At 38.5% G+C, this 13,703-nt stretch overlaps 1 protein-coding gene across 1 annotated transcript in view; it reads right to left on the reverse strand.

Annotated features, from left to right (window-relative positions):
* Positions 1-5,952: 5,952 nt before the first annotated feature.
* The window catches only part of cutc (cutC copper transporter homolog (E. coli)), a 14,916-nt gene continuing 7,165 nt past the window's right edge, over positions 5,953-13,703 (reverse strand). The window contains exons 5-9 of the mRNA XM_016241852.1: positions 10,736-10,771; positions 10,513-10,646; positions 9,642-9,669; positions 9,458-9,563; positions 5,953-6,299 (exon numbers count right to left, since the gene is read on the reverse strand). Of these exons, the coding sequence (XP_016097338.1) occupies positions 6,188-6,299; positions 9,458-9,563; positions 9,642-9,669; positions 10,513-10,646; positions 10,736-10,771 (416 nt within the window). The 3' untranslated portion in view covers positions 5,953-6,187. The remainder of the gene's footprint in view (positions 6,300-9,457; positions 9,564-9,641; positions 9,670-10,512; positions 10,647-10,735; positions 10,772-13,703) is intronic.

Below are 13,703 nucleotides of genomic sequence, written 5' to 3' on the forward strand. Positions count from 1 at the left end.
ATAAAAATGAGTTCAACTTTTCCCCACTTCTTCAAAAAGAAACAGCCCAGAGATTACTGTTCAGTTTGCATTACTCACCAGTTTAAAGTCCAGATGCACCATGGTCATGTACATGTTTCCCTCTGCTTCTGTCGGTTTAGGAGCGTAGGGTCGGGTTTCCTGCCATTTCCTGTCTTTCATATAAAATCATTAAAGGAACATAAACAAAGGATAGCTGCCTGTGGTTAGTGTTATGTTGGGGAGTTGTTTAGGATCCCACAATTCCACTAACAAGTTAACAATGTGAGCACACACACACACACACACACACACACACATATATAATTGTCTCCTTCCCTCATAGATTAGATTTTCTCAGTTATGTTGTTCAAAAAGAACATCACTCTAAATGCCGCCAACATTCAACGTTCATATGAGAAGAGATTAATACCAAACAAGGTTAAGGATATAACAAAAATATACAAGCAATGCTTATACCTAAACCTAAAAATCAACTTCCAAATTCCCCAAGATGAGAGAGGTGTTTTCATAAGGGTTCATGTTTTTTCACATTATAATCTTCTGCCCACTGAAAATGTTTACAGTTAATCATTACATTAGACATGATAAGATACAGTGTGCTGACTCATTGAGGATTCAAGGGCACATCAGCATGACAGACAAAATAACAATTACATAAGAGTTTTGCTCATAATTTTTTCCCCTATGAAAATGATGTCACATAATTAGCAAGCTAGTGTTTTGTTCCCCCTACTTTTAAACAATTAGTCAAATTAGCAGTACAGGTCATGTAAGCAGTATGTATCTGCTGAGCAAACACTAAAGAATTAGAATAGAGGTTTAATTCTCCCACTGTGTTACTATGCTTTGCTAATAATGTTCTAATCTAATTATCATAGTAATAGAGAATGCCATTCCACCCTTCCCCCACTCACAAATATATACGCTGTGTGTATGTGCAAGGGTGAATGGACATAGTTCAACTTCATAAGTGAGCTATTCATTACAAAAGACCTGAATGATAATAAATAATGCATTAAAAAAAAATTGATATGTCATAGTTGAAGCACATCTGAGTATGCATGCAGAGTAGCAGCCAATATCGATCTGATATCAGTAGGCTACTTTTTTTTTCAGTCCAGAATATGTATACCTCACTAACTACACATGTAAGTATAAATAGAAAGGGGAAAAAACATTACCTAGATAACTGGATGAAAATTGACTACAGAAAAAATTGATTCCTGGGTAATTCCTGTGAAAATCTGAAATGTTATACTTTTATACTTAACATAGAGAAATTAAAATTCAATTTAAAAACAAATGTGAAAAAATGTAGACTGCTAAATCTTCTCAAATTAATTTAAATGAAAATACCCCGCAGTTTCAAATATTTATGTTACAAAAGTTTCTCCATTCTTAAAATCTTATGAACAATACTGTCATAATATTTGGTGCTACATAAATTTATACACTATTACAAGTGTTTTATAATGTATTTTAATAGAACAACAGATATCAACCCAGTCTTATTGTTGTAGGTATTCATACATGCCATTTGCAGGTACAAAAACATAATTTTTGCTTGAATTATTGCCGAAACACACAACATGATCATACTGACATTATCTAAATATAAACAAATTGACAAATATAGAAATCTAATATATTTTCAAAATCTTTTTATATCATAAATATAGTTAGTTTCATTTCTACATTTCAATATTAAAAACATAACAGGCAGAAAAATGTACAGTGACAATCATTTTGGTTACAATGAAAATGTATATAGATAATCCCTTTCCTATCTCTAAACCTAACCATTTCTTTAAAATACAGTACAAAGAAAAACATAACAGACATACAAGTGTAATCACAATAATTTAGTGCCAGCACTGAAGCCACTGGAATTGAGACCTCCTGGCTTGGAAGCATTGAGACCACTGGACTTGTGACCTCTGGGACCACCGGACTTGGGTCCACCAGACTAGGAAGCGCTGGGACCCATGGACTTGGAAGCACTGAGATCACTGGAATTGGGAGACTTGTGACCACCAGACATGGGAGTGCCGAGACCACCAGATATGGAACCACCAAACTTGAAAGAACTGAGACCACTGGACTTGTGACTCTGGGACCACCGGACTTGGAAGACTTGAGACCTCTGGACATGGGTCCACCAGACTAGGAAGCGCTGGGACCCATGGACTTGGAAGCACTGAGATTACCTGACCTGGGAGACTTGAAACTTTGAATTTGGTGGTCACAGAGCTTTAGAAATGGAGATTGACAGACTTGGAAGTGCTGAGACCACCAAACTTTGAAGCACTGAGACAACTAGACTTGTGACTTCTGGGACCAACAGACTTGGGAGACTTGAGACCTCTGGACTTGGGTCAACCAGACTAAAAAGCACTGAGACCACTGGACTTGGAAGAGCTGAGATCACTGGTCACGGGAGTGCTGAGACCACCAGACATGGGACCACCAGATTTGGAAATGCTGAAACCACCATACTTGGTACTAGGCTGATGAGCAGGGTCTTCTCATTACAACTGAAATGCTCTGCAGGAGTAGCTTGCTGGTATATGGGATTTTGAGCCAAAACAATATGACAGATGAAGCAAATGTCATTGATCATCTCCTAACATCTCCTAACAATAAGGTCTGGGTTGGTGGATGGTAAGCAAACAATCAGCTCTTATAATCAGTGTGTTGAATGCAGGAGAAATGGGCAGGAATAAAGATCTGAGTGATTTTGACAAGAGCCAAATTGATATGGCAAGGCAACTGGGTCGGAGTATCCCTTAAAGGGGACATTGGATGCCCATTTCCAGAAGTTGGTATGATTCTTTAGGGTCTTCATGAAATGTCTGCAACATACTTTGGTTAAAATTCCTCAATAGTCGTGTACAACAACACGCTTTTTACCATGTCAAAAACAGCTCTGATCACAGCGACCCGTTTTGGTGCATGTCTCTTTAAATGCCAATGAGCTCTTCTCACCCCGCCCCTCTCTTCCATGGAAGAGGAAAGGCGATTTGCAAACAATCATAAGAAATATAAAGTGTGAGACTTACTTTTTCTGGAGGTGCAGCTAGATTACGAACAGTGGGTACTGATCCATCCTTGAGTTTTAACTTTTTAGTAAAATCTGCCTTGAATTGTCCCTTGTTCAAAAAGCAGTCTGGTGTAAAATGATTTGCCCAGACATAAACACATTTAGGTGGATCGGGGGGGGGGGTCCGCATTCCCTCCAAAATCAAAAGTAATCCACTGTGTCTTCAGCGGCTCAGATGTCGGGAGTAAATGACGACTGCTATGTTCATTATTACATCCAACAACAGAACACCTTAATCGCTTAAGAGACATTCTTGTCTACACCTGCTCCAGCGTCGAAACAATGGCGGATTGTTTACAGCTCACTGAGGCGGGTCTATGCTAAAACGGCAGTGTCCATCAACAGTTGTGGGAGGGGCCTGTGCAAAGTGACGTCACTTGGCCAAGAATCTGTGAACGGCTTGCTCAAAGAAAGCGTTTAGTATTTGTGGGGATTTAAAAACAAGTACTGGGTGGATTTTTATCATTATAGGGTGGTTGTGTTCACACACTGCCAACACACATTTAAGTTCAAAGTGAATTTTGCATCCGATGTCCCCTTTAAGCAGTGTGGCTTGTGGGTTACTTCCGGTCAGCAGTGTTGAGAATTTACCAGCAGTGGTCCAAGGAGAGACAAAGCACAAAATGGCAAAAGGGTGTTGAACACCCAATGCTCATCGATGCACAAGGGAAATTAAGGGTATTCCATCTGGTGTGAGCCAACAGAAAGTCTACTGTGGCATAAGTCACACAAAATTTTAATGATGGTTATGGGAGGAATGTGTAACAAAACACAGCGCATTACACTCTGCTGCGTATGGGGCTGCGTAGTCACAGACCAATCAGAGTGCTTATGATGACCCCTATCCACCACTGAAAGCACCTACAATAGGCATATGGAGTCTTGGAGCAATGGAAGAAGGTCACCTGGTCCGATAAGTCCTATTATCAGTCACATTATGTTGATGGCTGTGTGGACATGTGTGCCATTTACCAAGAGAAGTGATGGCACCAGAATGCACTGTCGGACAATGACAAGCCAGTGCAGGGAGTGTGGTGCTCTGAGCAATGTTCTGCTGGGACACCCTGGGTCCTGGCATTCATGTGGATGACAATTTGACATGTGCTACCAACACAAACACTGTTGCAGACCAGGCACACCCCTTTATGGCAATGGTCTTCACAACTGGCCTCTTTCGGCAGGATAATGAACACTGCTCTCTGCACACATTGTTCAGGAATGGTTTGAAGAACATGATTAAGAGTTTAAGGTGTTGCCTTGGCCTCCAAATTCCCCAGATCTCAGTCCAGTTGAGTATCTGTGGGATGTGCTGGACCAACAAGTCTGATCCATGTCGGCTCCACTTTGCAACCTACAGGACTGCTGCTAATGTCTTGGTGCCAGATACCACAGGACACCTTCAGGGATCTTGCACACAGATGACCTAGCAGAAAGGGAAGGAGGATTGGAGATAGAGTGGGAGGGAAAGAGTTTTGTAGCAGGAAAAAATCTCTGTGGCGGAAGGTAGTTAGAATTCCTCAGATGACGATAATAATTATTATGAGATAATAGCTATTCTGTTATTTCATCCTGCTGACTACACCAAAAACGTTCGATTGTTCCAACATGCTAGGAACGCTGGACCCAGTCTCTTCACCAGATCCCGGCACACCACATTGGTTTTGTCTGATACCTAAAACCAGTTAACACTGCATTTGGTCTGGTATCCACAACTATCATTAACTGTTTTCTATCAGCCTGAAGGTAGCCAGTGGAAGCCGTGGAAGAGCAGCAAGCAGCAGACACATTTCTGATAAAAATTAACAGAGTTAAATGAATAATCTTAAACGCGTCTGTTTCAATTCTCAGCCAAACTTCATCTGACCACACATTCAGAGTTGAAAACCACAGGAAAACTATTGCTTCATAACATCGTCCCGTGACATTAAAAACCTCTAACTGGAGACAGTCCCATACCTCTAACCCATGTAGACAAATATCGCTTTAACCCACACAAGTGCAGGTTTAAACAACATTAGTAAGCATTGCAAAAGTAAAATAATGGGCAAAAATAAAGCAGTACAAAATGTATAGTAGATTAAAATGCGAGGGTAAAATCCTGTTCATTTGCTATATTGCACAGCTTATTCTCGACAGGCTCTCAGTTTCTGCTTCTTTCTGCACTTTTTCTCAATCACATACACGTGTGCACTTTGTTTTTACTGCTTCCTGTTGTTGTCCATTTCTGCTTGTTTTGGTAATTAATAAATGTTCACCTTTTGATTATTACCATAGCCTGTGTTGTTACTGTAGTCATTCTGCATGTTAAAGTGAAATTATTTTCTTGGATTCATTTTAACCCAGCAGTATGGTAATTTTTCAACAATAGTTAAGTTTAAAACATATATATAACATGTTGGGTCATTTAACCCAACCCAGCACTTGGCTGTTTTTAACCCAGTATTTTCAGAGCGTGTCAGAAGACTGTGACCCTGAACAAAAATAATTGATAAAAGTTACTAGATAATAAGCAGTGGGAACACCTACTAGCAACCCGACACAGTGACGTTAAGTTGGTGTGAATGGGCCGGCCTCTACACAAAATATTACCAATGCATTAAATAAGTTACTTACCTGTGAATGCAGCTGTTTCCTGCTGAACCCACGGGTCACATTCTTTACAAACCCATCAGATAACCAATGAAGTAGATACATGCACAAACCACTCAAAAATATTAGTCAAACTGATCTACGTTACAAAAAAGTTCAAAACAAATGACACAAAATTGCATTTTTATTGAATTAAAGAGAGAATATTAGAAGATAAAATAAAGTAGTATGAACATATGCCATGGCTCAAGAGAGGATTTTATTTCACACCTGAAAAATGTCAAAATCTAGACAAAAGTGCTACTGATCTTGACACATTTCAAGTTTTTAATTTCGTTTCAACTTCATTGTAAATTGTTATAGAGTAGATTCACATGAATATACTACATATTGAGGAATTACAAGAGTGTCCCTCATGTCCTGCTGTACAGGTCTTATTGATTTCTGTAGATATAAATGAATGATGCTCCACGTATCCTAGAGTATGTTCTTCGCAATGGCGTTCAGCGTACGTACTTTAGTCACATCAGCCACTTTTACTGCATATTCTGGTATGGACAGAGAGCCTCCCATACTCACATTAGAATTCCTATAGAAGAAAGCATAAACATAAACCAAGTCCTTACAAAAAAGCATTAAAATAAGCTAAAACTAAAAATCAACACAATTCTTATTTTAAAGGGGTGGTTGATTGCGATTTCACTTTTTTAACGTTAGTTAGTGTGTAATGTTGCTGTTTGAGCATAAACAATATCTACAAAGTTATGAAGCTGAAAGTTCAATGCAAACAGAGATATCGTCTTTTAAAATTCTGGCGGTTTAATGCCTACAAAAATGGCTGGTAGGGACTACAACGAGTTACTTCCCGGGTTCGTGACATCACAAACCCAGATAAACCCCGCTCTCGGGAAAAGGCAGCAAAGGGGGCGAGGCCATGCTGCGCTGCTTTAGAGAAGAGGAAGAGAAAACTAGAGGTGCCCGTAATAATCTATTCATATATGAATCGCGATTCTGTCTTCTAACGATTCTAATGGATTCACAAGTTTCAAAATCAATGTTCTAAAGCAGCGGTTCTTAAAGGGTTAGTTCACCCAAAAATGAAAATTAGTCCATAAATTACTCACCCTCAAGTCATCCTTAGGGTTGGGTATCATTCAAATATTTTCGATACCGATACCTTGACTTCGATACCGGTTCCTGAACGATACTTTTTTCTATACCAATTTCCTGAAATCAATTTTAAGATTACATTATCTAAAAAAAAAAAAACTTTGGTTTTATTTTTCAGCTTGTTGATGTTTATACAAACTTAAAGACTCATCTCCTGAGCCACTGCACAGAGGAACAAAATGTAACCAACATAATAAATCAATGCAAATAGTTTTAATAAAGCTCAAAAAGTCTTCAGTTTACACATCTGTTAGGCTACATTTACACTAGTTAGTGTTCGTTTTAAAACACATAGCTCAGACTATTTATTTTCCACTGATTTACTGATGAGTATTAGCAGCTTCCAGCGCTGTCTGCCTGTGTTCTCTCTTCCATGATCGCTGCTCTGACTCAGAGTCAGAGGTAATAACATATTTAATTTCAGCAACTTTACATTAGATGGCAATCGGAAGTTATTACAAACACTCGATGGAGGATTAAAGTGAGTTTAAAGTGAGTAAAAGCGGAATATAAATCTTATTTATTGTCTTATGTAGCATGATGCTACAGTTTGCATGAATGGTCACATGGCACGTGCTTTCGGTCGTGTAACGTTAGTATGAACGGACATCTGCATATGATTGGAACTCCACGCAGCTCCCGCGCTACTCTCCATTGGAAATGAATGACTGAATGACCGGTCTGTCGCTTGTCGTTTGTCAGAGATAGTGGAAAGACGGCTTGAAACGCAGTGGAACGCCAGTATGACGAGGATCGTTTTCATTTTAAAACATAAACGCAGCAGTGTAAATGCAGCCTTACATCTAAGGGGGCTGGGATGCATTCACACTAAAGCCTCACGTGTGCGCCACATCTCTGAGTGTAACCGGTGTAAACTAGCAGGTGTGTTGGACTTGACGCGGACCGACTGTGCAGTCCGATCGGTGTATTACAGTACCACAAGAGCTAAAGAGAGCAGACTGCTCCGTGCGCTTTCGAATCGCTCTCGTGGATGTCAAACACTGATCGATCTGCGCAGCACCTCTTCTAGTCGAACACACCGGCTAGTGCTGCAGGCTTATTGGCTCACTGACGCTGATGAGATTAACCCCTTAGGTATCGAAATTTGGTACCAAACGACGAGACGTTTTTCGATACTCGATGGTATCGAGGCATTTCGGTCGGTGCCTAAAAAGTATCAAACGCGATACCCAGCCCTAGTCATCCTAGGTGTATATGACTTTCTTCTTTCAGACGAATCCAGTTGGAGTTATATTAAAAATAGTCTTTGATCTTCCAAGCTCTTTAATGCCACTCAGCGGGTGTTGCATGCATCAGTTCAAAAGAAGTTAAATAAAAAGCGCCCATCCTTGAGGGTGAGTAATTTATGGGCTAATTTTCATTTTTGGGTGAACTAACCCTTTAATACTGTTCCTCGCGTCCCCCTGCTCTGCACATGCTCTGCATCTCTCTCTCTCTCTCTCTCTCATTCAGCTCAGCTCCAACAATGAACTGTTCCAATTATACACTTATTTTCACATAGCTATGAGAAGCGTTAAACATGGACGTGCGTGCAGTTGCTGTACTGTATTAAAGCTTTAATCAGGATAAAATCATATATTAAAAGCTAACATAAGCAGTAGCATTTACAAATAACAGTGTATCTAAAAGTATAAGACAACAAACAAAAAACACAGGCCTACCATTAAAATCTGTGCTTGCACAGGTTCTGCGCGATCCTCTTCAATAATATCCTCTGCTTCTCAATCGGGCTCAAACTGATAAGCGATATTAACGACGCCGTTGTTTACAATACAACCGCAGCACATGCCACTGAGGGGCGGGACGTTTAGACGCATGCTAGAGGCAGTTTAGCCAATCACAACACACTGGGCTAGCTAACCAATCAGAGCCCATTGCCTATTTCTGAGGGAGGGGCTTCATAAAAGCAGGAAATGATCAGCGCGTTTCTCAGAGAAGGGACAGAGCGGTGTGGAATAAAGGTAAATAATGCGAAAAATAATGCTTTTTTTTTTTTTTTAAACGAAGCATTAACACATGTTAGACTGCACACCATAAACACAATCAAGCCTAGAAAAAAACCAGTGAACCACCCCTTTAATTCAAACCCTCGATAACTGCTTTTTTTTTTCTTTGAAGAACAACAGTTCCCACACTCTTGGAAAACCTGATATGAGGTAGCCTAATTTCAAAAGTGTGTTTTCTAGACCTGGAATTATTACCATTTTTAAACACCAAGGGCATTTTTATAAAGAAGATAGGTTTTAAAATTCATAATCCTTAATATAATGAACAACTGGAAATGTCATGTAAATAAAAAAGAAAAAAAAGAAAAACATTAAGCTCTTAAAACCCAAACTCCTAAAATGCAAATATATTAATTTTTATTATAATTATATATATTTAAATTTACAGAAACTAGTAGATTGTCCTTGGATTAAAATAAATTCTGAAAACAAAACTTGGGAGTCTTCCAAAACTGTTGTGGAAAACCAAGTCAAAAGTTGAGAACGGCTGCTCTACGAGAATAAAGTATTTTCTGTGCATTAGTAGTGCAGCTTTCCTTCTTTCACACACCTAAACTTCATGGTGGAGTCCTTGCTGGAGCGAGCAGAGCAGTGGAACTCCTGAGATCCAGAAGCTTCTAGAATCCTCTGAAGGTTCCTCTCGGTGATTCCACCTCCTGCACAACACAAGCATCATGCAGACCCACGCCTGAACTACGACACGTGTGATTAAAGGCAATGAGGAATCTACATACCTGGCATTATTACGATTCTGTCTTTTGCCTATGGGTGTAAAGAGAGAAAACTTCATTATTGCTTAGCTAATTGGAACATTTGTCATAAAGCATAAATATTTTAACACAAACAAGCCAAAATATCTATTCATAACAACTTATGCTAAACAACATAACTTAAGCTCAAATATAAGGTTCATTGGACACATTAGAAATAGATTTTAATTAGGAACAAAGTTAGCAAAGACCAGTTCAAACTTTTTGTCAACCATAAAGTGAGTTATTTAATTACTAATATAAAATGTGAATGGATGTTTGATTCTTCGAGCTTTTGTAAAGCGTTGTGATGAACTGTCAGTGTTTTATAGTTGAGGACTCTCTATTCTGTGAAAATTCTGTCCTAAACAATGTGGGTAACCAAAAAGTCGATAGTCCCCATTAACTTCCATAGTATGTTTTTCATTACTATGGAAGTCAATGGCTACCAGCAACTGTTTGAATACCAACATTCATTATGACAGAATTGTCCTCTTTGGGTGAACTGTGAAGAACCATAACTGTAACCATAACGTTTTACAAATCATTCTAACACAGAATAGCAGAGTCCTCAACTTTAAAACACTGACAGCCAATCGAAATCCTTCCTATTTTAAAGCACCAGTTTTAACTTCACAGAACATAACTGAAGCCTGCGCTTAGAATAAACAGTTGCATCGACTGTCACATCACTTGTCACAAAGCATTCTGGGATTGGCTAATCCTTGTAGGAAAGGTTGTTTTGAAAGAGCCTTCCTGTCAGGAGCTCACGTCTGATGGCTAAACACTTTGGTCCATAACCATCCGCAGCACATACACTGAAACTGAACAGCTGCATTCAATTCTGTGGTCTCACCTGTTCCACCAGGCGTTTAATTACAGGTAAACCTTCCAGTGCAGAGCTGTCACAGCCACTGGTCAAAATCCTCTCGAAGCCCAGCGAGATCAGAGCTTCTAACGCAACCGCCGAATCGTGGACCATATCAAAGGCTGAAAGGAAACACCGAAAGAGGTGATTTTTGAGAAACGGACACTTTAGGGAATGACCTGTCAGCATATTCAGTCAAATATTATTTTACCTCTGTGAAATGTAACTGGTAGAGGTCGACTAGCCGCTGCAGAGAAAACAGAAATAAAACATCTAGCAGGTGTTAGATACATATGCACTGCTAAAATCAGATCTGTTCAGATTCCTACAAATTAGATCCAATCCAGTTGGATAATCCATCATACACAGATGATTCATTCTAGAACAGCTCATGGCCGTTGCACTGTAAACCACAGCTTCACTGAGCTTATTGCTTTTATAAAAACGAGCACACACTTTAAAGCCGTAGTTTCACTTTAGCTCTCTGGTCTGGGAGGCGTGCTGTCCAAATGTTAACTAATCAGACTGCCATAAACAATCAGACTTTTTTTTTTTTAAGTCAAGCGACCATCACTTTCATGCAGTCGATCATTGCTATTGCTTTAGAGTACTCTGAAAAGTCACAAACCACAAATAAATGTATCTAACCAATTAATGACGCTGGAGAAAGGATTATTATGGATTATGGACTCATATTTCAGCCGGAATCAACAGTTTGAAGTTAAAAACGTCTTAATGCTGTTTCAGCTTTTGTCTTCTCCAGATGTTAACTGATGGACTGGAGTGCTGTGGATTATTGTGATGTATTTATCAGCTGTTTGGACTCTAATTCTGACGGCACCCATTCACTGCAGAGCATCCATTGCTGAGCAAGTGATGGAATCGTACATTTGAAATGAAATGAAATACACTTTATTGTCCCCAAAGGGAAATCTGTTTTGGACTCAAGGTGCATTTACATTGACAAATACATTGGATCAGGGATGGGCAACTTTGATAGTGACGAGGGCCAGCATTGTTTCTCCTTTATACCAAGGGGCCAGATTACTAATCCACACACCGTCTTACTCAATTTCCTTTTTATTGAAGGAAATTAAAGTATAGCTAATGTCATTTGTTTTGAAAGATTTTATTAAGTATAAAACTTGTGCAGTTATGCTAATTCAGAAGGAAAACTTTGTTGTCAGTGGACAGAAATATTACCCCGACTAGCCAATGTAAACATCTCAATTGCATTGTCTGTAAATTTGCAACAAACAAATATACAGAGGTCCTTTTTTATTAGTAGCCTACAGAACATTCTCAAAACAACCTAAAAAGGACAGTTAAAAGGGGCTTAATTAAAAAAAAAAAAAAAGTTATTCCAAATGGTACCATAAAATAACCTGGTATCTGCAGATCAAATTTAAGACCTTTATAAGATCTGCGCTTCACATTTCAGCCTTTAAACTATTTGTAAGAAAACGGACGAGTCAAAAGTATCAATTATTATATTAATTTAAACAATTATTATCAATTAATTATTATATTAAATAACAAATACTGTATACCTTAGTGTCTTAATTGTTTAGATTTTTATAATGCATTAGCTTTTTGTCGATCCACTGGTTCACATTTAAAAATATGTAGCAAAAATAGCAGAACGGCTTACTGAAAAAGCAGATTCGTTCTCTGCCAGCAGCAGGCGCTTTCGGAACTGCAGAAATATAGTGGTTTAAAACGTCAGATAAAGCTGACGTGCAGCGCTTTTATTCAGTGAAATCGTAGCCTTTTGAAGTTTAATATTAATCCATATAGCAATTCTTGTCTTTCCGTCCCCAAAGACCTCTTATAATTGAGACTTTTTGTTCCATTTAAGAGTTTGCATGGCCTTAAATGCAAACAATTTAACCAAAGATGTTTTAAAGACCCGCGGAAACCCTAATAAGAACATAGTCCAGTGCAAACATTTCTGTCATGCATTTGGCAAAAAGCTTTTGTTGACTATGAATTTTACCTTTGAAATTTGAGGCAAGTGCAACTCTGGCATCCCCGTAATTTGTGAGCAGTGGTGTGAACCCCTTGAACTTGGTAAAAAGATAATCTGTTTACCATCTTGACTTGAAAATACTGTTTTCATGGTCAGTTTTTCATTTATTATTTGCTAATGTTAATGAATGTTTATATTAGAGTGCAGGTCCTACTACGCTGAAATTAATAGGGGAGCGGCTGGAAACATAGCGACCTCTCCTGGTTGGAGATAGTATTAACATCATAAACTGAAAGCAATCTTTACATGACTTGCTTTTCAAATGTTTTAAAATTGATCATCCGAGTCTAATATGATCCAGCGGGCTGTACTAAAAGACACTGCGGGCCGTATATGGCCCGTGGGCTGCCAGTTGCCCATCCCTGCATTGGATCATAAATAGCAATAGGAACAGATACAATAAAAACATAATCCCTGACCTTTAAAAAAAACTCCTTGTTTAAAGGGGTCATATGATGCGATTTCAATTGTTCCTTTCTCTTTGGAGTGTTACAAGCTCTTGGTGCATAAAGAAGATCTGTAAAGTTGCAAAGACTAAAGTCTCAAATCCAAAGAGATATTCTTTATAAACAGGGATTGAAATTAACTTTTTCACTCACCAGCCAATTTGGCTACTACATTTTTAAGTTACAGGCTATTCATAACTTCTACTAGCCAAAAAAAAACAGTTTGAGGCTGTCTACACTGGGCGTGGCAAAGAAACCGTTGCAAATCATTTTGTGTCAGTACTAGGGGTGTGCGATATTGACAAAAAATAATATCTCAATATTTTCTGGGATTTTATCGATAAAGATAATTAGACCATATTTTGCTGAGTGTGTTATTGTGCTGATATCTTAAGGATACCGTGGACAGCTGACTCCTAAAGTTTTTGATATTCTTCATATTCTGTGTGGTCAGTTCACAGCAGTGATAGAAATTAATCTTTTCCAATAAATTTAAATTGATTTGTACTTTTATGGGCATTTTTACTTTTATAAAGCCTTTTTTTTTCTAAAAGTGTACATCATCTTTTAAGTCAAATTCTTACATTTAATCAGTCAGTTATAATAATAATACATTTAGGCTGTTACTAAACAAATTAAATCAGTATCAATAAAATTCATGTTTGCAGAAGTTGCATATGAAGTGGCATTTAGATGTATTTACA

The sequence above is a fragment of the Sinocyclocheilus grahami genome, unplaced genomic scaffold (assembly GCF_001515645.1).
Source record: "Sinocyclocheilus grahami isolate Dianchi unplaced genomic scaffold, SAMN03320097.WGS_v1.1 scaffold636.1, whole genome shotgun sequence".
NCBI lineage: Eukaryota > Metazoa > Chordata > Actinopteri > Cypriniformes > Cyprinidae > Sinocyclocheilus > Sinocyclocheilus grahami.